The 25,025-nt window shown below is 44.9% G+C and overlaps 1 protein-coding gene across 1 annotated transcript in view; it reads left to right on the top strand.

The window, feature by feature from the left end:
* The first annotated feature begins 970 nt into the window (after nucleotides 1-970).
* The window catches only part of dnah2 (dynein, axonemal, heavy chain 2), a 229,307-nt gene continuing 205,252 nt past the window's right edge, over nucleotides 971-25,025 (top strand). The window contains exons 1-7 of the mRNA XM_065021857.1: nucleotides 971-1,040; nucleotides 1,946-2,116; nucleotides 3,776-4,004; nucleotides 7,829-7,939; nucleotides 8,258-8,496; nucleotides 8,827-9,018; nucleotides 18,601-18,758. Coding sequence (XP_064877929.1) covers nucleotides 1,949-2,116; nucleotides 3,776-4,004; nucleotides 7,829-7,939; nucleotides 8,258-8,496; nucleotides 8,827-9,018; nucleotides 18,601-18,758 — 1,097 coding nt within the window. The 5' untranslated portion in view covers nucleotides 971-1,040; nucleotides 1,946-1,948. The remainder of the gene's footprint in view (nucleotides 1,041-1,945; nucleotides 2,117-3,775; nucleotides 4,005-7,828; nucleotides 7,940-8,257; nucleotides 8,497-8,826; nucleotides 9,019-18,600; nucleotides 18,759-25,025) is intronic.

The raw sequence follows: 25,025 nt of genomic DNA, 5'->3' as shown, positions 1-25,025 counted from the left end.
TGCGTCAGTAAGCTAGCTAGCAACAACCATAGACATTAAAACAACAGTTAGCTACACAGCTGATCAAGTCACTGCACTGGCAACCAAAGTCCTTGCACAGAATTTGTGCAGGAAATAGCCACCGGTTTGTTTTTCTTTTCTCACTATTAAAACACTGTCACATATTTTTTTTAAATAATTTAGCTAGTTGTTCTGCCAATTTCACTGAAAGTCATATGAAAGTGCAGTGATACATAAAAAAATTGTTTACAAAATTAGTTTACATTATTTGAATGGCGGACGCTCAATATTTCAACGTGAATATGAGTTCCACGTCCTGCAAGGCAGTTTGGTTGATGGAGGAGGAGTGACGCCCTCTGACATGAGACAATAACAGCAGGAAATGATTCCTTTTTCTCCACGTCACCTGGAAGCATACGCCATCTGTTATGTCAGTCCGTTCTCCGTCATGTATTTCTACCTGAGAAGGTTGTGCCCTGCTGAACATGTCATCATGAACCATGCAACCATGCAGCTTGTTTTCTTCAGAGCTCAAACGCTCCAAATGATTCAATTAGCTATTTTTACACTCATTGATTCGGTTGCCGGAAGGTTATTCAAATGACAAGGCATAAAATAGATTTTTACAACAGATACTTTTATCCGAAATGTCTAAATTATGTAATTAAGTCATTAGAGGAGCAGACGTTTATCGTAGTTAATTAAAGGTTAAATAAAAAAAGACAGAAAAGACAGGAAAGTAATGACCGCACCCCCCAGAATGACAGAAAGAAGAAGAGATTATCTTGACAGTACAGAAACTAAGATGTAGTTATGAAAATCTGAGTCGGCCTGTCGCAGCAATTACATATGCTTATTGAAATGTGTTGTGTGTGTGTGTATTGCGCGTGCGTGTGTTTGCCTGTGTGTGTGTGTGTGTGTGTGTGTGTGTGTGCGCGTGTGTTTGCCTGTGTGTGTGACGCACAGAGGAGATTCAAGAGGAAAGCAGCCAAGGAACGGCTGTGACCATAGAAGAGGTGGACACGTACACCGTGGGCCTGGTAAATCCATCATGATACTGTATCCCCCTATAGCGAGTGTCCTGTCAACAGTAATGAATTGTCAAATACAATGTAGCATCAGAAGACTTACACACGATGGTATCAAATTACACTGTGTCTCCATTGCAGATTAGCACACGCACACACACACGCACACACGCACGCACACACACACACACACGCACTCACGCATGCAAGCACACACACACACACACACACACACACACTACAAAACGTCAAAAGGCAGTTTCAGTCTATTGGACACAATGGTATAATTGTGGAGAACAGGACGGAGGTGATTTGTGAGCAGCTGGTCAGTGAACCTGCACAGTCACTGTCTCTCTCATCAATTGAATTAATATAATGAATTACCACTCTGAACACACACACGCACCCACCCACACAGAGATGGCATTTCCATGCAGTGACCGTAGCCCTGTGGAAGATGGCAGCAGCTGTGGAGCGTAGCGGGGGGGGGTGGTGGGGGGTGTAGCTACAGTGTTTGTGATCTAACTCCCATCCGCTACACAGTCTGCCTGCTAACACATTCTACATTACAAGACAGCAGAGCAGAGCACCACAGCCCTGTATCTATCCTCATGGTAATATGACCATGACATATTTGGGTAATAATAACAGGTTTTCGGGGGTAGGCTAGCTGTTTCTCCTCTCTCCTCTCCATAAAGAAATGATGCTGTGTATTGTTATTATTGAAAAAGCCTCTGGGGGTTTGAAATTGTATGTAAAGGAAGACTGGATGGTGGAGGGGTACGTTGCTACTCAGTGACACGAGTAAGAACCCCTGTGACAACTGTTGTTGTAAAATGGGCTTTATGAATACATTTCATTGATTTGATTATTTTCTTGTTTCAAGTTTTTCACCTTTCCCTTTATTCCCTCTCCAGAGGATGCTGTTGAAAAACCGTGTGGCTCTGACTGGCATGTCGAAGCTGCCTTGGTCAGAGGAGAACGAGAAAGCCCTGGATAAGTTCATCTTGGACAGCTCCAACAGGACCCTCGTGGTCTACCCAGACCCCTACGCTGGCCTCCGGGTGGAGTACGCCATGCCATCTCAGGTACAGCCTCAATAACCGCTCATAACCTTCACTTGAGTCGAATTTCCACTTAGCCGTACATTGACGTCAATAGGAGACTTTAGTTGAATGAATGCTAGGATTTGCCCCGAAGTAGATATCCTTAAGTAGAGATCTCAGGTAGCCCCAGCCCCAGCCCCAGCCCTAGCCCCAGCCTCAGCCCCAGCCTCAGCCCCATTCCCCAGCCTCAGCCCCAGCCCCATGCCCCAGCCCCAGCCTCAGCCCCAGCCCCATGCTCCAGCCCCAGCCCCATGCCCCATGCTCCAGCCCCAGCCCCATCCCCATGCCCCATTCCCAGCCCCATGCCCCAGCCCCATCCCCAGCCCCATCCCCAGCCTCATCCCCAGCCCCATGTCCCTGCCCCATCCCCAGCCCCATCCTCAGCCCCAGCCTCAGCCCCAGCCTCAGTCCCAGCCCCAGTCCCAGCCCCATCCCCAGCCTCAGCCCCATGCCCCAGCCCCATCCCCAGCCTCAGCCCCAGCCCCATGCCTCAGCCCCAGCCCCAGCCTCAGCCTCAGCCCCAGCCCCATCCCCAGCCCCAGCCCCATTCCCCAGCCCCATCCCCATCCCCAGCCTCAGCCCCATGCCCCAGCCCCATGCCCCATCCCCAGCCCCATCCCCAGCCCCATGCCCCAGCCCCATGCCCCAGCCCCAGTCCCAGCCCCATGCCCCATCCCCAGCCCCATTACCCAGCCCCATCCCCAGCCCCATCCCCAGCCCCATGCCCCACCCCCAGCCCCACCCCCAGCCCCATCCCCAGCCCCATGCCCCAGCCCCAGCCCCATGCCCCATCCCCAGCCCCATGCCCCAGCCCCAGCCCCATTCCCAGCCCCATTCCCCAGCCCCATGCCCCAGCCCCATCCCCAGCCCCAGCCCCTTCCCCAGCCCCATGCCCCAGCCCCATCCCCAGCCCCAGCCCCATCCCCAGCCCAGCCCCATCCCCATCCCCATGCCCCAGCCCCAGCCCCAGCCCCATCCCCAGCCCCAGCCCCAGCCCCATGCCCCATGCCCCATCCCCAGCCTCCCCAGCCCCAGCCCCATGCCCCAGCCCCATCCCCATGCCCCAGCCCCATCCCCATGCCCCAGCCCCATGCCCCAGCCCCATCCCCAGCCCCAGCCCCATCCCCAGCCCCATGCCCCATCCCCAGCCCCATCCCCATGCCCCATCCCCAGCCCCATCCCCATGCCCAGCCCCATCCCCAGCCCCATGCCCCAGCCCCATGCCCAGCCCCATCCCCCAGCCCCAACCCCAGCCCCATCCCCAGCCCCAGCCCAACACAGTTAGAACAAGGTAGAGATCCTTCCTTGAGCGCCTTCCTCCTATTGCACCGTCAGTGCATTATTATTATTACAAATGATTGGAGCTTTGTAGATTGAGATAATGATGTCCCTGAATATCAAGCTCCGTCTAAAAGAGAAGAGAAATGTCTACGTTCTCAGGCGGCGCTACACAAGTTAGTTTCCTCCTCCTAACACAAAGGAGAATCAGAATTTAATTATGCAGAATTTAATTATGTATTTTTTGACATCTTTCGCTAATGTGTTCAAACGTATAACCCACTGGTGTTTCTTGCCTCTCCCACTCCCCCTCCTCTTTCTTCCAACCGTTGTCTGGCGCTCCTCCCCTCCCCCTCCCTACAGGTGGTAGACCAGCTGGCCTTCTTCGTCCGCTCTGATGGCGGTCTGATCCTTGAGGAGACGTTTGAGAGCACGGTGCAGTTTGGTACGGTGCGGGGCAACGCCACCGAGAGCCTGCTGAGGATGATGAACGGAGTGCACGCCCCCCAGGTCACCCTCAGCACCGCCTGGCCCGAGAGCATCAAGAACAACTACTCCGCCCACATGCATCGCTTCCTCACAAACCTCACAGGTAGGTGCTGCTAAGTCACAGGGGGCTCCTCGAGTCGTCACAGTGCCACCTAGTGTTAGCCTTCCACACGTGCACCACTTCACCACAGCGCCGCCCAGAGTTTTCACACAGTTCCTGCACTTCTTCCTCCCCAATTCCACAGGAGTCCCGCTTTCTCTCATCTATTGTAAACCCTCCACACCTTCACCTCCACTTCTGTCTATTTCAGCCCCCTCTCTCTCCCCATGAGGTCCCATATGTAAGAACTAACCAGCTCAGACCTAAAAAACCCACAAATATTCTGAGAGAGAACCTCTACAAAAATGAAGGTTAGACTCCATTTTTCCCTTTGACAAAACGACTGCTTTGACAGCAAACCATTGATCTGTTTCATGCTTCACGGTTGATTGAGTTGTTCTTTCATGTGTTGTAGCAGCCCATAGAGTCTTATTGTGTTATTGGTGCCTTATTCTTCTTCTCAGTAAAAAGGTCAAGGTTCTGAGTAAAAGTGACCTCAATGAGGACACACGTAGTCATAATCATAGACACGCAGTGCAGTCAAAGTCACACACCGTACACACAGTACACACCGTATACACCGTACACACCGTACACACCGTACACACCGTACACACAGTACACACCGTACACACCATATACACCGTACACACCGTACACACCGTATACACCGTATACACAGTACACACCGTACACACCGTACACACAGTACACACCGTATACACCGTACACACCGTACACACCGTACACACCGTATACACAGTACACACCGTACACACCGTACACACAGTACACACCGTACACACCGTACACACAGTACACACCGTATACACCGTACACACCGTACACACCGTATACACACCGTACACACCGTACACACAGTACACACCGTATACACCGTACACACCGTACACACCGTACACACAGTACACACCGTATACACCGTACACACCGTACACACCGTATACACACCGTACACACAGTACACACCGTACACACAGTACACACCGTATACACCGTACACACAGTACACACCGTATACACCGTACACACCGTACACACCGTATACACACCGTACACACCGTACACACCGTATACACAGTACACACCGTACACACCGTACACACCGTACACACAGTACACACCGTATACACCGTACACACAGTACACACCGTATACACCGTACACACCGTACACACCGTATACACACCGTACACACCGTACACACCGTATACACCGTACACACCGTACACACAGTATACACCGTACACACCGTACACACAGTACACACCGTATACACCGTACACACCGTACACACCGTACACACAGTACACACCGTATACACCGTACACACCGTACACACCGTATACACCGTACACACCGTACACACCGTACACACCGTATACACAGTACACACCGTATACACCGTACACACAGTACACACCGTATACACAGTACACACCGTATACACCGTACACACCGTACACACAGTACACACCGTATACACCGTACACACCGTACACACCGTACACACAGTATACACCGTACACACCGTATACACCGTACACACCGTACACACCGTATACACAGTACACACCGTATACACAGTACACACCGTATACACAGTACACACCGTATACACCGTACACACCGTACACACCGTACACACCGTATACACCGTACACACCGTATACACCGAACGAATTGCAAAAATCGCTGAAGTTGGAGACTTTTATCTCCCTCACCAACTTCAAACATCTGCTATCTGAGCAGCTAACCGATCGCTGCAACTGTACATAGTCTATTGGTAAATAGCCCACCCATTTTCACCTACCTCATCCCCATACTGTTTTATTTATTTACTTTTCTGCTCTTTTGCACACCAATATCTCTACCTGTACATGACCATCTGATCATTTATCACTCCAGTGTTAATCTGCAAAATTGTAATTATTCGCCTACCTCCTCATGCCTTTTGCACACAATGTATATAGACTCCCCTTTTTTTTTCTTTTTTTTTTTTCTACTGTGTTATTGACTTGTTAATTGTTTACTCCATGTGTAACTCTGTGTTGTCTGTTCACACTGCTATGCTTTATCTTGGCCAGGTCGCAGTTGCAAATGAGAACTTGTTCTCAACTAGCCTACCTGGTTAAATAAAGGTGAAATAAAAAAAATAAAAAAAGTACACACCGTACACACCGTACACACCGTATACACCGTACACACCGTACACACCGTATACACCGTATACACCGTACACACCGTACACACACACACACTTTTCACCTGAAGCAGCAGCTCAGTCAGACTCGTGGGCTAATCAGCCAATGGTTTGGGCAATATTAAATTCTGACAGTAGTACTTTCATTCTTAGTTTTTTTCTCTCTTCCCCCTAACTCATTTTATGGATCATATTCAGTCAATTACCTAAGAAAAAAATGAAACATTTCAAGGATACCATTCCTCCAGGGTAAACTAAACAACGTTCTTCTTGTTGCGAGATATCCACATGTGAAACTTACAAAGCCAAACAAATAATTGTGTTCGTCTCAATGGCACCCGATTCCATATATCGTGCACTACTTTTCAACAGATCCCAATGGCCCTGGTCAAAAGCAGTGCACAACATAGGGAGTATGGTGCCATTTGAGACTCAACCTATGCAACCACTGTGACTACAGATGATGCCTTTAATACAGTTATTCCATAAATATGTCGTTGAGGTGAGAGGCAGGGACAGCCCAGGTAATATGGCCTCTGGTGTACAGGTTTCACCCACGCCCGACACGCTGCACAGGCAAGCAGGAAGCAGGTGCATGTGTCCAGAAGGCTAAGCTCTACCTCATCCTCTGTGTCTTCATCCATTCACTTCTGTCTGCCAAAGGTCAACTGGATACATAGAAATACACAAAGCACAACTAAATCTCTATCTATACACAGACATGTACAGGTACTTCTCCACCAAAGGTTCCCAATCAGACACACACATGGATTCAAGCAGACACACACACACACCCAAAATACACACACCCAAAACATACACACCCGAAACAGCATTGCTCTGTAGCGGTTTTGTTCACCTTCGCTGCTCTGAGTTGTCTCATTATTTCTCCTTCTGTTTTTGTGTTCTTACTCTTCCTATAAAGGCCAGAGCATCTCTCTGTTGTGCTTCCAGTCTTGCTCTGTGTGTGTGTGTCTCTCTTTGTGTGTCTCCTAACTATCCTCCCAGTCAAGAGGCAGTACAGCCAGAGTCTCTGGTTCTCACTGATACTCCGACCCGGTTCTCTTTCATCTCTTCATTTATCAGGCCAACAACCACTTGTTCTTTCATTCAAACCCTTTTTCTTTCATGTTTCTCTGCATTGTGGTTGTTTTTGGTCAACCTTTCACTCCTGCATTTCTCGCTCAAGTGGCGGGACATGTTTGAGGTGTACGGTGCAGGATGAGAGATGCGGGGATCTGCTTCCGCTGGCCTCTACCCGGTGGGCTACGGTAGAAGTAGTGAACGTTGGTTTGCCCTGGTTCGTGTCGATGTCCTAGATATTTGAGCGTCGTCTACGTGACGGAGGGCAACACGTTACAGTGTTGAACCATTAGCTACCTTTGTTATCCTTAACACTGTTCTAGAGATATACAACACCAGGCGTTTTCTAGGAAGTCCATTCAAAATGGCTGTATTTCTTGGAAATCAAAGATATGCTTGATCAAGATATCAAGATCAAGATCAAGATATGCTTGATCTGCATTGTTGTCAACAACATAATATGATTAGATGGCGTTTCATATATTAATGTTTGTGTGTGTGTGTGTGTGTGTGTGTGCAGACACCAGGTTCAAGTTGGTGGGCAACACAGTGCTTTATATCCCTATGGAGGCCCTGCAGCGTAGCCCGGAGGTGGCCAGCAAGGACAAGGAGCTGGTGCAGAGACTGGAGAGTAAGCCTAGGGCGGGGGAGTGTGTGTGTGTGTGTGCGTGTGTGTGTGAAGCTGGCGGCGGCGTATTGTCATAAATATCACAACATTTTCACTTTCCAGTTCATGTTACTCCTAATGTACCTGACTCTGTTGTCCTCTGTTATCTTCACCCTCATCTAAAAGTCTTCTGTCCGCTCCCTCTCCTTTCTCCGTCCCTTCTCTGCTCCTCTCCTCCCCTCTGTCCCCATCCCCTCTCCTCCCCTCTGTCCCCATCCCCTCTCCTCCCCTCTGTCCCCATCCCCTCTCCTCCCCTCTGTCCCCATCCCCTCTCCTCCCCAGTGGTGATGATCCACTGGACCCGTCAGATCAAGGAGGTGCTGAATGCTCAGGAGACGGTGGAGACGGGGGACAGCTCTGGACCCCTGGAGGAGATCTCCTTCTGGAGGAGTCGCTGTGCCGACCTCTCTGGGATCAGCCAGCAGTTGCAGAAGCCCGGGGTCCGTCACGTCCAGACCACACTGCAGCTCTCCAAGTCCTCCTACGTACCCCCCTTCTGCAAGCTGGCCAAGCAGATCCAGGTGCCAAGCAGACACACACACACACACACACACACACACACACACACACACACACACACACACACACACACACAGGGGAGAAAGCGTACAGAGAGCCTGGTCCCAGTGTTTGTGCTGTCTTGCCAACTCCTGGTGTGACAGAGACCATAGGAGTTGGCAAGACAGTACAAACAGATCTGGGACCAGGCTAGCATGCATAGAGCAGAGATGGGATATTGCCTGATTATGGAAGAATTCTGAATTCAGACACTGTAGATTAGTCTATTCATAAGTCATTGAAATTGAGTTCAGCTCACCAAAGTTCACCTCAAACCATGCCTGTGTTTCTAGGATGGCTCTCTCCAAGCCCAGTCCAACCTGTCATTCCTGTCCCTGCTGAGGGAGCCATGTGAGGAGATGGCTCAGCTCAAGCCCCGAGAGGTGGTTCCCAAGCTGGCTCACATCCTCAACCTCATCCGCCTCATCTGGGTCAACTCTGTCTACTACAACACCCGCGAGAGACTCACCGCTCTCTTCAGAAAGGTAGAGAAACCGTTGTGTTTTTGTATTGTTTGGGACGGACCCTCTCTCTGTCAGGTTCACTCCAGTGAAAGGTTGGGATCAATTAGATTTTTGAATCAATTGACAGAAGAATTGAAATGGAATTGACTCTAACCCTGCTTCACTGAGACACCCAGTCATTTCCCGCCCTAACTCTAACCATTTACCGCTCCTTCTGAGAATATATTTCCAACCAATCAGCTGGCCCTCAGGTCCTCTCTCATGTTACTCGGCACTCCGATCAGAGCGCACTACTGCCCCTCTGTTCCTCTGAGAAGGGATCATCTTGTAGTAACAGAGAAAGAGCGAGAGAGAGAGAGCGAGAGAGAGAGAACATGTACAGATCACAGCCACGCCACCCCTTCCATGTTAGCCGAGTAGAGGGCCACACTCGTTTTTACTATCCCGCCATTTTTTATTTCCATCTCCTAGACAGGCGAAGCCGGGAAAAGCGTTTAACCTCTCATAATTACGCCCTGACCTTCCCCTCTCCCGGCGCTGGAATCGTTTGTTGCTGTCCCACCGACCGTATTCCTTTTCTAGTTCCTTTTTTTCCCCTTCCTCCATCTCACTCCTTTTCTCTCTCTCCGGCCCTTTGATAATACATCAAGGAGAGAGACTGACTGGCACAAAACATTTGATCTAATTGTTTCCTTGGGGTTAGTGGGGGTGTGGGGAGGGGAGAAACATAACCTAGCTCAAAGGCCCGCCAGCCACGCAGGTTTCAAAGGAGCCCCTCTCTCTCCCTCCCTCTCTCACGTCTTCCTGATCCGCTCGGGTCAGATCAGCCTTCATCCAACACCTTCCGCAACCTCAGACAAAATGCCTGGGTCTCTCCCTCCATCTCTCCGTCTCTCTCTCCTTCTCCACGAGAGAGAGAGGGAGAGAGAGAGGTAGAGAGAGAGAGAGAGAGAGAGAGAGAGATGCAACCCCAAGTCTGTTCTGTTGTCACGGTTTCCCCACCAGCTAGAAAGTAGCTGGTGTAACTTACAAAGAAGTTATAGTGGACCTTCTGTTCAATAATGTTTGGGGGAAATGAATGCTTATTTTAAATAGCAGTTTGTTTTAGCAAGGTCTTTTCTCTGTTTATTATAATATAATATGCTGATAACTTCACACGGACTGAAGCGGTCCCATGCGCCAAGCATCACAGATGTGCTTTTATGTCCATCCACATGTCCTTTAGGCTCCTCTCTGTCATTTTTACTACGCGACGGGGCTTTTTCTCTGCCCTCCGAGCCTCCGTTTTACTATTCCTCCAAAGGAAAGGAAAGCCATGGTTTTTACAACCATTTTTGCTGCTGCAGTATGTGCACTGTGGCACCACTGCATAAAGGCATTCTTGTGTAGAGCAGGCCGGGAGTTTGAAGGCATCATTGGTGACCAATGACCTGGATCACACTAGCTGGTTCGTAGACTTGGCTCGTCTACCGCCGCTCCCCCCGCTCAGCAACCGCTCAGCAACCCCAACCGCCACTGTTGTCATTGGCAGGGAAGGAACGCAGAAAATATGACTGTTTTATGTAACTCTAATGACCCCAAGTTATTCCTGTATCACCAGCTGTGTGTGTGTGTGTGTGTGTGTGTGTGTGTGTGTGTGTGTGTGTGTGTGTGTGTGTGTGTGTGTGTGTTTGTGTTGCTACTGCTGTGTCCACTACCACCACTCTCACTACATTTTCACTGGTCTCATGGTTGAGAGGCTTTTCTCCTTCCAATGGTGTAAAATTTCAGCAAAAAAAAAAAAAATGAAGATTCAACCTGTTTTTTCTCTTTCTGAGTGCTGGAGTAGAACCAGCTCTGTCTGATGTGGTTTCTGTTGTGTTTGAGTTTTTGGCTAATCGTTTCTAATCATTTGACTCATGGTAGAAGCAGTGTGTGTTTGTGTGCACGAATGTATAGATCTAATGTGTGTGTGGGGGGGTGCACGTGTGGACATTTGCCTGTGTGTGCATGTGTATGTTCGCCTTGCCTCTCTGCTGCAGGGGCCTCACTAACCATTGTGTTCATTTGCATATCTTTGTGCTGCTGGAGAGAGAACACAACCATGTCTGGTTTAATGTCATTTTCTAAGCCCACAGACCCTGAGGCCATGGCCTTGTGACTGTCGGACACTGTTTCCGCTAATGCCCAGAGAGAAAAACAGAAAAACGAAATAATAAACCCTGTATAATAATAGCTGAAGTAGTATGATCATTTTGGAACTAGCGGTAATTGATGAATATACACACGCTCATGGTTGACTAGTCAATGCATCCCAATGGACACTGGTCGACTAATGCACGAGTGAATAGGATTCAGACATACATTTTCTTAATATTAAAGGGATAATCCACCCCGAAACCACTAATTCCTATGATTAACCGTGTTCATTCGTATTAAATAACACTAATATGTGAAGAATTTGTTTTTTTGTGAACCAATGTTTCATTTCGTTTTTATAAGAAGGTTGGTTGGTAGAAACATTTGAAAAATCAACAATGCAATGCTCTCTCTCTCTGTAACGGCTTTCTTCCGTCGAAGGAGAGGAGGACCAAAATGCAGCGTGGTTAGAGTTCATGTTTTTTAATAAGAAAACTAAACATGAACACAAATACAAAATAACAAATGTGGCAAAACCGAAACAGTCTTATCTGGTGCAGAGAACACAAAGACAGGAAACAACCACCCACAAAACCCAACACAAAACAGGCTACCTAAATATGGTTCCCAATCAGAGACAATGACTAACACCTGCCTCTGATTGAGAACCATATCAGGCCAAACATAGAACTAGACAAACTAGACATACAACTTAGAATGCCCACCCAGCTCACGTCCTGACCAACACTAAAACAAGGAAAACACACAAGAACTATGGTCAGAACGTGACACTCTCTCTGGGCTGGCTGGCTAGCTAGCTAGGCAACAAAGCTACCCACAATAATACCAAAGTAGCTAGCTAGCTGTAAGATCGCCTAAACAAAATGCACTATCAATTTAGGAGTCTTACTTACCGAGGTCAACTTGCAGTTCGTCTCTGCCACTGAGCTATAAACGGCTTCTCTGCCCAGAGTGAGAGCAGAGTAACGTTGCTTTCCTACAGAGATCATTTTGAGGATATGGGAATACGACTCTACATTAGAGTCGTATTAATGCCCATTGTGTACATTGCCCATAAGTCGTCAATGGGCTGCGCAGTGCATTCTGGGTGATTCTGGAACAAGGAGAGCTCTATTTCAAGGAGTGAATGGGATTCAGTTGGGCGCTAGCTCAAAAACAGAACACGAAGTTCGAAATACACAAATATTTTCCAAGATGTGAGATAATTAACTTGTTCTCTCTAATATCGTAAAGCTTTGGAATATCGTATAGCTTTTGGAACACTTACTTTGAGAAGGGATTGCGTGACGATTAGCTTAGCAACCTTCCTATTTTGCAACAAAGCCTCCTTCACTCATTCCGCCAAACATACCCTTGTAAAACTGACTAGCCTACCAATTCTTGACTTCGGTGATGTCATTTACAAAATAGCCTCCAACACTCTACTCAGCAAACTGGATGTAGTCTATCACAGTGCCATCCATTTTATCACCAAAGACCCATATACTACCCACCACTGCGACCTGTTTGCTCTCGTTGGCTGGTCCTCACTACATATCTGTCGCCAAACCCACTGACTCCAGGTCATCCATAAGTCTTTGCTAGGTAAAGCCCCACCTTATCTCAGCTCACTGGTCACCATAGCAACACCCACTCGTAGCACGCACTCCAGCAGGTATATTTCACTGGTCATCCCCAAAGCCAACACTTCCTTTGGCCGTCTTTCCTTCCAGTTCTCTGCTGCTATTGACTGGAACGAATTGCAAACATCTCTGAAGCTGTAGTCTTATCTCTCCCTCTCTAACTTTAAGCATCAGCTGTCAGAGCAGCTCACAGATCACTGCACCTGTACATAGCCCATCTGTAAATAGCACACCCAACTTCCTCATCCCCATATTATTACTTACACTCTTGCTCTTTTGCACCCCAGTATCTCATCATCTGCATATCTATCACTCCAGTAGGCCTCTAGGGCCTATTTATTGCCTACCTCTCTACTCTTCTACTCTACCTCTCTACTCTTCTACATTTGCACACACTGTACATAGATTTTTAAATTGTTCTTTTCTATTGTGTTATTGACTGTACATTTGTTTATGTGTAACTCTGTGTTGTTGTTTTTGTCGCACTGCTTTGCTTTATCTTGGCCAGGTCGCAGTTGTAAATGAGAACTTGTTCTCAACTGGCCTACCTGGTTAAATAAAGGTGAAATAAAAAAAGAATATACCATTAAAAAAAAAAATGTGTGACGCAGCATGACAATGTGAATGCGATGGGTCAACAGTCAGCTGGGTGGGGCATTTCTCCATTCATTGCCCAATGGGATTTGTATCTCCTCCTTTCTGTAATATCAAAATATATTTTATATTTGAGATTCCTGCCTTGATGACAACTTTGCACACTTTTAGCATTCACTCAACCAGCTTCGTGAGGTAGTCACCTGGAATGCATTTCAATTAACAGGTGTGCCTTGTTAAAAGTTAATTGGTTTAATTTCTTTCCATCTTAATGCGTGTGAGCCAATCAGTTGTGTTGTGACAAGGTAGGGGTGGTATACAGATGATAGCCCTATTTGGTAAAAGACCAAGTCCATTATTTGGCAAGAACAACTTAAATAAGCAAAGAGAAACGGCAGTCCATCCTTACTTTAAGACATGAAGGTCAGTCAATCAGTAAAATGTCAAAAACGTTGAAAGTTTCTTCAAGTGCAGTCGCAAAAACCATCTATGATGAAGGCCTGAAAAGGTCCTTGCCATTGGACTCTGTGGAAACACTTTATCTGCAGTGATAAATTCATGACAATCACTGGATGAAGTTGCATATAAATATATTTTAATCATGCATTCCTGCTTGGATGATGTAGCAACGTATTTATTAAATACCTTCTCACTAGTCTATAAGGCCCTATACATTTAGTAAAAAAAGTATTCCTGATTCCGTTTTCTCCATTTAGTTTTTCCCAATTTTTGTTTTGTTTTTTTCTCTCTCAAAAAATCACACTTTTTGAATAGATTAACAACCAAATTGGATGTTGTATGTCCACAACAATGATTAAACCATATCAGGTGACTGCTTTTTAGGTCTGGGAAAAATCTAAGAAATGAAGATTTGTGGATGTAGTTACCCTTTTATTTCAACTGGATTGATGCAAAGAATCATGTTATCATTCTGCCAGGTAGGCATAGGCTACTTTGTAGTTAACATTCAATCAAGAAGGATTTGGGGTACCTTTCCATCTACCAGAAGGCTTTCTCCTAATCCCCACCTATATGTACATATCTACCTTAAATACACCATTATCCCTGCACATTGTACATTTGGTATTGATACTGACCCTGTATGTAACTTCCTATCTTATTTCATGTAAGGTCTTGGCCCCATGTTTCATGAGCTGAAATCAAAAATCCCAGAAGTTTTCTATACGCACAAAACGCTTCAAATTTCTGCACAAATTTGTTTATATCCGTGTTAGTGAGCATTTGTCCTTTGCCAAGATAATCCATCCACCTGAGAGGTGTGGCATATCAAGAAGCTAATTAAACAGAATAATCATTACATACTGTAGGTGCACCTTGTGCTGGGGACAATAAAAGGCCACTTTAAAATGTGCAGTTTTGTCACACAACACAATGCCACAGATGTCTCAAGTTTTGAGGGTGCGTGCAATTGGTATGCTGACTGCAGGAATGTCCACCAGAGCTGTTGCCAGATAATGTAATGTTCATTTCTCTACCATAAGTTGCCTCCAATGTCGTTTTAGAGAATGTGGCAGTACGTCGACCGGAGTATTTTTTTCTGTAATACATTTTGTATTTAAAAACTCATTCTGATTGGCTGTGCCTGGCTCCCCAGTGAGTGGGCCTGGCTGCAAAGCGGTTGGGCCTATGCCCTCCAAGGCCCAGTCATGGCTGCACCTCTGCCCAGTCATGTGAAATCCATAGATTAGGGCCTAATGAATTTATTTAAATGGACTGATTTCCTTATATGAACTGTAACTCAGTCAAATCTTTGAAATTGTTGCATGTTGCGTTTATATTTCTGTTCAATAAATGTTTTGAATATTGTTGAATTCCGTTTTAATGTCTGGATTCCGTGATTCAACACCGATTTTATAGCGCCCTACACTTATTAAAAAAGCATTGTGAATGACTTGATAATGGCTATATAAGATGATGACTCAAATGTATCCTGTTGTGTGACGCTGCAACAAAGTTAGTGGTATCAGTGCCTGGTGGAGCCCCTCTTTCAAAGTCATGATATTTTTTCTTCTTGCCACGGTAGCCAAAATAATGGGCAACTGGTCATTTATTATACCAGAGGTCGCGTTAATATCTTGCTGAGTTTTGTAAACGCAGATCTAAAATGCTTCTTATTGTAATTTCTGCTCGGCATCAGACAAATTTTGTGCTTCAGTTGCACTCCTCCGCTTGGATGAGAATTCACCAAAAGGGATTCTTATCAGCAGACAGCACTCTGACTGATGGGTCGCTACTTTTCTCTGGTACTTTTCTCGGTGTAGCCTACTTTTCTCCAGTAAGACGCAAGTATATCTTCAAGCAAAACATTTCTATGATAAAGATTAGAAATATAATAGCCATGCATTGTTTTGGCAAAAAATATCTTGCTTTTTCATTGTAAGCTCATTTAGTTGTGTGGCTGCCAGCCAAATAGTGTTGCACTTCTGTTGTCATCTGATGAAAATGAAGCTATTTTCTGGCGAATGTGTTGCACTAATGTGTTTTCTGGGAAGGAAAACTATAGTTGCATGCCCCTGATCCCACTATTGAAGCAAACAACGCTGTTGACCCTACGCATAATGGGATTGAAATTGCTTAATTAACTCAGGAACTACACCTGTGTGGAAGCCCTTGCGTTCAACATACTTTGTATCCCATACTGTTTTTATACTGTTTTTTATTTTTATTTTTTAAAATTTTTTATTTTTATTTTTTTTAATTAATTAATTTACTTTTCTGCTCTTTTGCACACCAATATCTCTACCTGTACATGACCATCTGATCATTTATCACCCCAGTGTTAATCTGCAAAATTGTATTATTCGCCTACCTCCTCATGCCTTTTGCACACATTGTATATAGACTGCCCATTTTTTTTTTCTACTGTGTTATTGACTTGTTAATTGTTTACTCCATGTGTAACTCTGTGTTGTCTGTTCACACTGCTATGCTTTATCTTGGCCAGGTCGCAGTTGCAAATGAGAACTTGTTCTCAACTAGCCTACCTGGTTAAATAAAGGTGAAATAAAAAAATAAATAAAAATCCCTCATTTACTCAAGTGTTTCCTTTATTTGGGCAGTTTGTTGTCTTCATCGTTCTTTTCCTTCCTCCTCTCTCTTTCTCTCCATTCTTTTCTGTCAAAGAAAAAAAAGAAGATCATTATTAACTCATAAGCTGGTTAATGCTGTAGCACTCTCCACCTTCAGGCCAAATGATCATTTCTGTCATATCAATTTAATTTCCTGTGTTTTTCCTCTCTCTCCCCCTCCTTCATTAAAAGCGGCATTTGCTCGGTGGTGTAATCTGCCTGTAGAACACATTTTCCTGGTGCCGTGAGCACTCGAACACACGCACACACACACACACACACACACACACACACACACACACACACACACACACAGAGCAGGGCGGCTCAGCTCCCCAGCCCGCTGTTCCTCTGTCAGGATTAAACCACTGATCAGAGAAATGAAAGGGAAGCTGTCATTCCACATACGCCACTATATACATCATCCCCAATAATTACTCTCCTCCCTTTGACTCCTTCCTCTCTCTCTCTCTCTCTCTCTCTCTCTGTCTCTCTCTCTGTCTGTCTGTCTCTCTGTCTGTCTGTCTGTCTGTCTGTCTGTCTGTCTGTCTGTCTGTCTGTCTGTCTGTCTGTCTGTCTGTCTGTCTCTCTCTCTCTCTCTCTCTCTCTCTCTCTCTCTCTCTCTCTGTCTCTCTCTCTCTCTCTCTCTCTCTCTCTTACTCTCTCTCTCTCTCTCTCTCTCTCTCTGTCACTCACTCTCTCTCTCTCTCTCTCTCTCTCTCTGTCACTCTCTCTCTCTCTCTGTCACTCTCTCTCTCTCTGTCGCTCTGTTTCCTTTTCTGTGTCTCTGTTTCTCTATTCCTCTCCCTTTTTCTCTCTCTGTCTCTCTCTTTCTCTCCTGTCCCTTCTCCCTCCTCTCTCTCACACTTTTTCACTCCTGTTTCTCCCCCCCTACCCCACTTTCCGTCCCTTCCCCTATATCCTACCTGTGCTTATGTGAGTGTGACTGTCACGACTTCCACCGAAGTCGGTTCCTGTCCTTGTTCGGGCGGTGTTCGGCAGTCGACGTCACCGGCCTTCTAGCCACCACTGATCCATTTTCCATTGGTTTTGTCTTGTCTTCCTTCACACCTGGTTCCAATCCCATCAATTACATGTTGTGTATTTAACCCTCTGTTTCCCCTAATGTCCTTATCGGAGGTGGTTTGATTGTATGTTTGTGTATTATGTGTTGGTGCGCGACGGGTTTTGTACCCACTGTTATTTATTTTGTTATTTTGGTTTTGGAGTTTTTTGATTAAACAACTCCGTTTATACCAAGTTCGCCTGACTTCCCTGCACCAACACGCACCCATTACAGTGACAGACAGGATAGCGGTGGCTGACTGACACCAAGCACACCACATTAAATAGGGGGTTTATGAAACCTTGAAATGTGAGCCTGGTGGAATTATACACTACCCCTTTAAAGCATAGGCCTTTTCTCTCTCTCTTTGCGTGGTATAATAATACAAACCACACCTGCATCAAGAGTCTGAGCCGGCCAGGCTGCACAGAACAGATCTGCATACATCCGGTGCGATCCAACCCTGGGGGGGATACCAGGGCCTTCAACCTGGCTTTTATGAATATGAAGAACCATACATACTCCAAACAAAACAAAATGTTACACTTGGACTGGAGACTTGGAGTTGAAAGAGAGAGAGGGAAGGGTAAGGGGGGGGGGGGGTTATCTGTAGATTATTTTGATGAATTCCACAGATTAGCTTTTTTGGGGGTCTTTCTTGGCCAAATGACTTGACCAGGAATTGTTTTAGTCTATAACTAGGAGCCCTGAGTTTCTCCTGTTGAGGCCACATCATGGTAACTAGGGGCCTGAGTTTCTCCTGTTGAGGCCACATCATGGTAACTAGGGGCCTGAGTTTCTCCTGGTGAGGCCACATCATGGTAACTAGGGGCCTGAGTTTCTCCTGGTGAGGCCACATCATGGTAACTAGGGTCCTGAGTTTCTCCTGGTGAGGCCACGTCATGGTAACTAGGGGCCTGAGTTTCTCCTGGTCATGTCTAGTAATCAGGATAACTCAAGGCTCTATACATAACTCAAGACCTAAGTCATTTCTACTCATGTATTACACAAGCCGTACTGGTAATGTGGTGTCTTGCCTCTGTTGTTGATGTTGTTGATCATTTCTGTGTTGTTGTTGTTGTTGTTGTTCCAGATGAGTAATGAGATTATCCGGCTGTGCTGCAGAGATATCTCCCTGGACAGGATCTTTCAAGGCTATGTGGTGTCCAGCAAGCAGACCCTCAACGACTGCATTCAGTGCTGCCTGGCCTGGAAGGAGCTTTACCTGCACGCCTCACAGCTGCACCATAAGTAAGGACATACGCGCGCGCGCACACACACACACGCACACACACAAACCCAAACGTGTTTCACACAGCAAATGCACACACACACATTTCCATTTCCATTTGAGTCATCTAGCAGACGCTTTTATCCAGAGCGACTTACAGTTAATGCAGTCATATTAAAATAGCTAGATGGGACAACAACATATCTCAGTCATAGTAAGTAAATATTTCCTCAACGTAGCTATCAGCAAAGCCAGAACTAGTAAGAAGGAAAATAGTCATGTGCGAGTGTTAGTTCACGAAAGGCTTATTTTTATACTTTTCTGGGACACATACACACATACAAATCAAATCAAATCAAATTGTATTTGTCACATACACATGGTTAGCAGATGTTAATGCGAGTGTAGCGAAATGCTTGTGCTTCTAGTTCCGACAATGCAGTAATAACCAACAAGTAATCTAACTAACAATTCCAAAACTACTGTCTTATACACAGTGTAAGGGGATCAAGAATATGTACATAAAGATATATGAATGAGTGATGGTACAGAGCAGCATAGGCAAGATACAGTAGATGGTATCGAGTACACTATATACATATGAGATGAGTATGTAAACAAAGTGGCATAGTTAAAGTGGCTAGTGATACATGTATTACGTAAGGATGCAGTAGATGATATAGAGTACAGTATATACATATACATATGAGATGAATAATGTAGGGTATGTAACATTATATTACACATATATTATATTATATTATATTATACACACACACACACACACACACACACACACACACACACACACACACAGACACACACACACACACACACACAGAGACACTGTACAATTAATCAACATCACTCACTAATAATTGCATGTGTAATGACACCTAATCCAAGTTCCTACACCTTCCTGCTGAACGTAAAGCTTATAGACGTCCCTTCTCTTCCTGAGGAAAACGACAGTGTCTCCTTGCATAGTGATGGCAGCAACGCACTTCAGCTAGCTACTGCAGCTCCTCTGCGTATTGACAGCAGATGAGAGCAACCTCACTTCAAAGTGATGGCGAACGCACTAGGGAACGACAGCACCTCACTACAAATAGCGTAGCAGCGCGTCTGTCTCCCAGCTTATAAAGGAGCTTTTGCGTGAAGTTACATCAGCTTATCCTATAGTGGAGCTTCAATGAGCAGCTTGACAAGGTGAATGACAGCACCTTGCTAAGGAACTAAGTCTCAAACCTGAGCAGGAGAGTTCGTCAACAGTTTCTTCACCTGTTGGTTTCAGGAAAGTTGGGCCGGGGGTTTGGAGAGAGATTGAGAGCGAGAGAGAGATCCAGAAAGACAGGGAGAGTGAGGGAGAACGAAAACGGGAACTTTGGTTGTTTCCTCTCAGTTGTCAGTCAGCGAGCTCAGCCTCAGCTCAGCGTTGTCAGGCGTGGTAGTGGAGGAGGCTAGCTTCACTTCATTATGGCCGCCAGGGTGTGTGATGTGTGATTGCTCTGAGGGCCTCGGGGCCCCAGCTTTATTCAATGGTAGCACAGAGGCCAAATGGTTCCGCACACACACAGACACACACACACACGGCTCCAATACTCCTCAGGGCCCCTGCCGTCCGCACGGGCGATCAACCCCATCCACCCAATTAAAGAGAGTGCTTAGTTCCCGATCAATGGAGGGGGAGAGGGGCGGGATGGGAGGGGAGGTGAAAGCCCCATAGCATAGCTGATGACTACAGCATTTACTCTCTCTATGATACTCCTCTGTACCCTAGTGACTAGGCACTAGTCTATAGTATAGGGTGGGACTGGTGCAGCCAAACATGGCTCTAAAGGACCTCATGAACAGAACCAGTTAGAGACATACAGTACAGTGCATTCAGAAAGTATTCAGACCCCTTCACTTTTTCCACATTCGTTTTTTCCCTCATCATAAGTATCCAGAGCTATTTTCAGGTCTCTGCAGAGATGTTCGATCGGGTTCAAGTCCAGGCTCTGGCTGGGCCACTCAAGGACATTCAGAGACTTGTCCCGAAGCCACTCCTGCATTGTCTTGGCTTTGTGCATTGTGCATTGTCTTGGCTTTTTAGTCTCCCTGTCCCTGCCGCTGAAAAACACCCCCATAGCATGATGCTGCCACCACCATGCTTCACCGTAGGGATGGTGCCTTTTGGCAAACTCCATGCGGGCTGTCGTGCCTTTTACTAAGTTTCCGTCTGGCCACTCTACCATAAAGGCCTGATTGGTGGAGTGCTGCAGAGATGATTGTCATGTTTGATTCTCTCAGTGATCCCTTCTCTGCCCTCTATCCAGTAGTATCATACACAGGGTTTGTTTAGGGATTCATATGGGAGCCCTGTCATATCTACAGTAGCAATCAAAAGTTTGGACACACTGACTCATTCCAGGGTTTTTCTTTATTTGTACTATTTTCTACATTGAAGAATAATCGTGAAGACATCAAAACTATGATATAACACATTTGCAATCAAGTAGTAACCAAAAACATTGTTCGACAATTCAAAATATATGTTATTTCATAGTGTTGATGCCTTCACTATTATTCTACAATGTAGAAGTAGTAAAAATAAAGAAAAACCCTTGAATGAGTAGGTGTGTCCAAGCTTTTGACTGGTACTGTACATTGAGGCTAGCCATATCACCCAATACTGTACCTTAGCATAAGACAGAGCTGCTGCGATGTGGTTGTGTGGTATCTTCCGGGAGACAAGTTAAGTATAAGATTGGGGTGTTGGAACCGTTTACAGCCAAGAATGTTTCAGATCCAATTAGTGTCCTTTCACTATTCCGTTATCTTTGAACTGGGATGCCTCTGTCCTTCTGCGAGATAGCCACCTTCAAAGAATGAAGCACATTCCATCCGCTCTCATAAGAGCCATCCGCCGGCTAGGTGAGGATAAGAGACAAGGGGGAGGAGGGGATTAGGGTGACCACATTGTCCCGGATTGCGCGGGACAGTCCCGCATTTTGGCCCGTTGTCCAGCGTCCTGCAACCAAATAATCATGTCCCACATTTTATCAACACATTCAAACACCACTAATTACGAAAGAAAAGGTTGATTTGTCCCGTATTTCATTTGTTCATTCCAACCTGTCTCTTGCAGTCACTTTGCGTTCATGGATAGATGTATATCACAAGGATGTTTATGGATAGAGGATGTATATCGTAAGGATGTTCATGGATAGATGATGTATATCGTAAGGATGTTCATGGATAGATGATGTATATCATAAGGATGTTCATGGATAGATGATGTATATCGCAAGGATGTTCATGGATAGATGATGTATATCATAAGGATGTTCATGGATAGATGATGTATATCATAAGGATGTTCATGGATAGATGTATATCATAAGGATGTTCATGGATAGATGATGTATATCGTAAGGATGTTCATGGATAGATGATGTATATCATAAGGATGTTCATGGATAGATGTATATCATAAGGATGTTCATGGATAGATGTATATCATAAGGATGTTCATGGATAGATGTATATCATAAGGATGTTCATGGATAGAGGATGTATATCGTAAGGATGTTCATGGATAGATGATGTATATCATAAGGATGTTCATGGATAGATGATGTATATCATAAGGATGTTCATGGATAGATGTATATCATAAGGATGTTCATGGATAGATGATGTATATCATAAGGATGTTCATGGATAGATGATGTATATCATAAGGATGTTCATGGATAGATGATGTATATCGCAAGGATGTTCATGGATAGATGATGTATATCATAAGGATGTTCATGGATAGATGATGTATATCATAAGGATGTTCATGGATAGATGATGTATATCATAAGGATGTTCATGGATAGATGTATATCATAAGGATGTTCATGGATAGATGATGTATATCATAAGGATGTTCATGGATAGATGTATATCATAAGGGTGTTCATGGATAGATGATGTATATTGTAAGGATGTTCATGGATAGATGATGTATATCATAAGGATGTTCATGGATAGATGTATATCATAAGGATGTTCATGGATAGATGTATATCATAAGGATGTTCATGGATAGATGATGTATATCATAAGGATGTTCATGGATAGATGATGTATATCATAAGGATGTTCATGGATAGATGTATATCATAAGGATGTTCATGGATAGATGATGTATATCATAAGGATGTTCATGGATAGATGTATATCATAAGGGTGTTCATGGATAGATGATGTATATTGTAAGGATGTTCATGGATAGATGTATATCATAAGGATGTTCATGGATAGATGTATATCATAAGGGTGTTCATGGATAGATGTATATCATAAGGATGTTCATGGATAGATGATGTATATCGTAAGGATGTTCATGGATAGATGATGTATATCATAAGGATGTTCATGGATAGATGATGTATATCGTAAGGATGTTCATGGATAGATGATGTATATCATAAGGATGTTCATGGATAGATGATGTATATCATAAGGATGTTCATGGATAGATGATGTATATCATAAGGATGTTCATGGATAGATGATGTATATCATAAGGATGTTCATGGATAGATGTATATCATAAGGATGTTCATGGATAGATGATGTATATCATAAGGATGTGGTACTGGTGATGTTCAACATTTCTCCAATAGTTGTTGAGATCGAGAGCTAGGCCAATGTCATAGGCCTATCGTAAACCAACAATTTCTCAAATCCTTTCCTGGCAAAATTCCAGCTAAACTTGGAGAGGACAGTTAGGCCTAACTACTTACAAAAAGCGTGCTTCTGACTAAGAGCTACAAAAGTAAGTAAATAGCCTTATTAGACTGAAAGATAGGCTATAAGTTAATTTCGTCAAACTTGTGGACCTCTCCATGTTTCTCATTAGTTTCTCATTCAACACATTTGCTGCTACTTCACTCAATCTCGTTTTAAAAGTCTCCCTTCCTGTTTTACATTCCCTGAGACCAACCGGAAATGTTTCCTTGGTCACATGTTCCCAGATTTGTATAAAATAGTCGCACATGTGGTCTCTCCTGTCTTGCATCACCACATTTTGCGAGAAGGGGTGTTGTGCTGCCAGAGCGCACTAAGAGCGTCGCTCCGCCACTTCTCACAATGGTGCCCGTTAAGGAAAGTTAGATCAAAGCTGAATCAATGTCTTGGAAGATCACATCATAATTAAAGTAGTATTCTACATAACACAACCACATGTAATAGCATAGTATAACATTACTGTCACACCAAAAACACCACCTGATTTTACCACCTCATTACTTGCCATCTGTAAATACGAATAAAATGGTTAAATTACGAGCCTAGTTGGTTTAGACATGGAAAAAGACAGAAACCTTCCCGCTACCCATGGTTGGCTGAGATAATGGATGGCAGGACATACCAAGAGATGACTTTGGATTGGTCTGCCATGTAGCACACTTCTGTCTATAACATAGACTCATTATGTGTAGGGCTTTCTTTCTAACGCAGCTTTTTTTGAAAGATATCACTAAGAGGGCCAAGCTTTGGAATCAGTGGAATGCCCGGTGGAAGCAGAGTATGACAGCTAAGGAGATGCAGAACATTCTGGTGTTTGATTGCAAATGTGGAGGGAGTTGAAAAGAGAACACAGAAGGCTGTTGTATAAAACACCTGTCTCCGGATTACATCTTCAAACTAGGGGCAACCAGTATCTCTACTTGCACATTCATCATCTGCACATCTATCACTCCAGTGTTTAATTGCTATATTGTAATTATTTCACCACTAGGGCCTATTTATTGCCTTTACCTCCCTAATCTTACTACATTTGCACACACTGTATATAGATTTTTCTATTGTGTTATTGACTGTATGTTTGTTTATTCCATGTGTAAATCTGTGTTGTTTGTGTCAAACTGCTTTGCTTTATCTTGGCCAGGTCGAAGTTGTAAATGAGAACTTGTTCTCAACTGGTCTACCTGGTTAAATAAAGGTGAAATAAAAAATAAAACAATTTAAAAAAAACACAGCATCCGTGACAGAGATGGCATGCAGATGCAGTTTGGACGTTTCACCGTAAAACGTGAAGAATTATCATTCACGATTGACAGTGACGATTGACAGTGATAATTTGAAATGAGGTATGCCTAACTTGGTGTTTGAGGTTATTAAAAATATAAAATGTTCTTCAGACTGTGTGGGCATAGGCAGACGTTGCAATTGGACGATGCATTTTAGGCATATTCTGTGATTATATTCAGTAGGCTACTTCAGTCGGGGGGGATGCAAATGTCCCGCAA

This window comes from Oncorhynchus nerka, linkage group LG8, assembly GCF_034236695.1.
Source record: "Oncorhynchus nerka isolate Pitt River linkage group LG8, Oner_Uvic_2.0, whole genome shotgun sequence".
In the NCBI taxonomy this organism is placed as follows: Eukaryota; Metazoa; Chordata; class Actinopteri; order Salmoniformes; family Salmonidae; genus Oncorhynchus; species Oncorhynchus nerka.
This window is presented reverse-complemented; position numbering and strand designations above follow the sequence as displayed.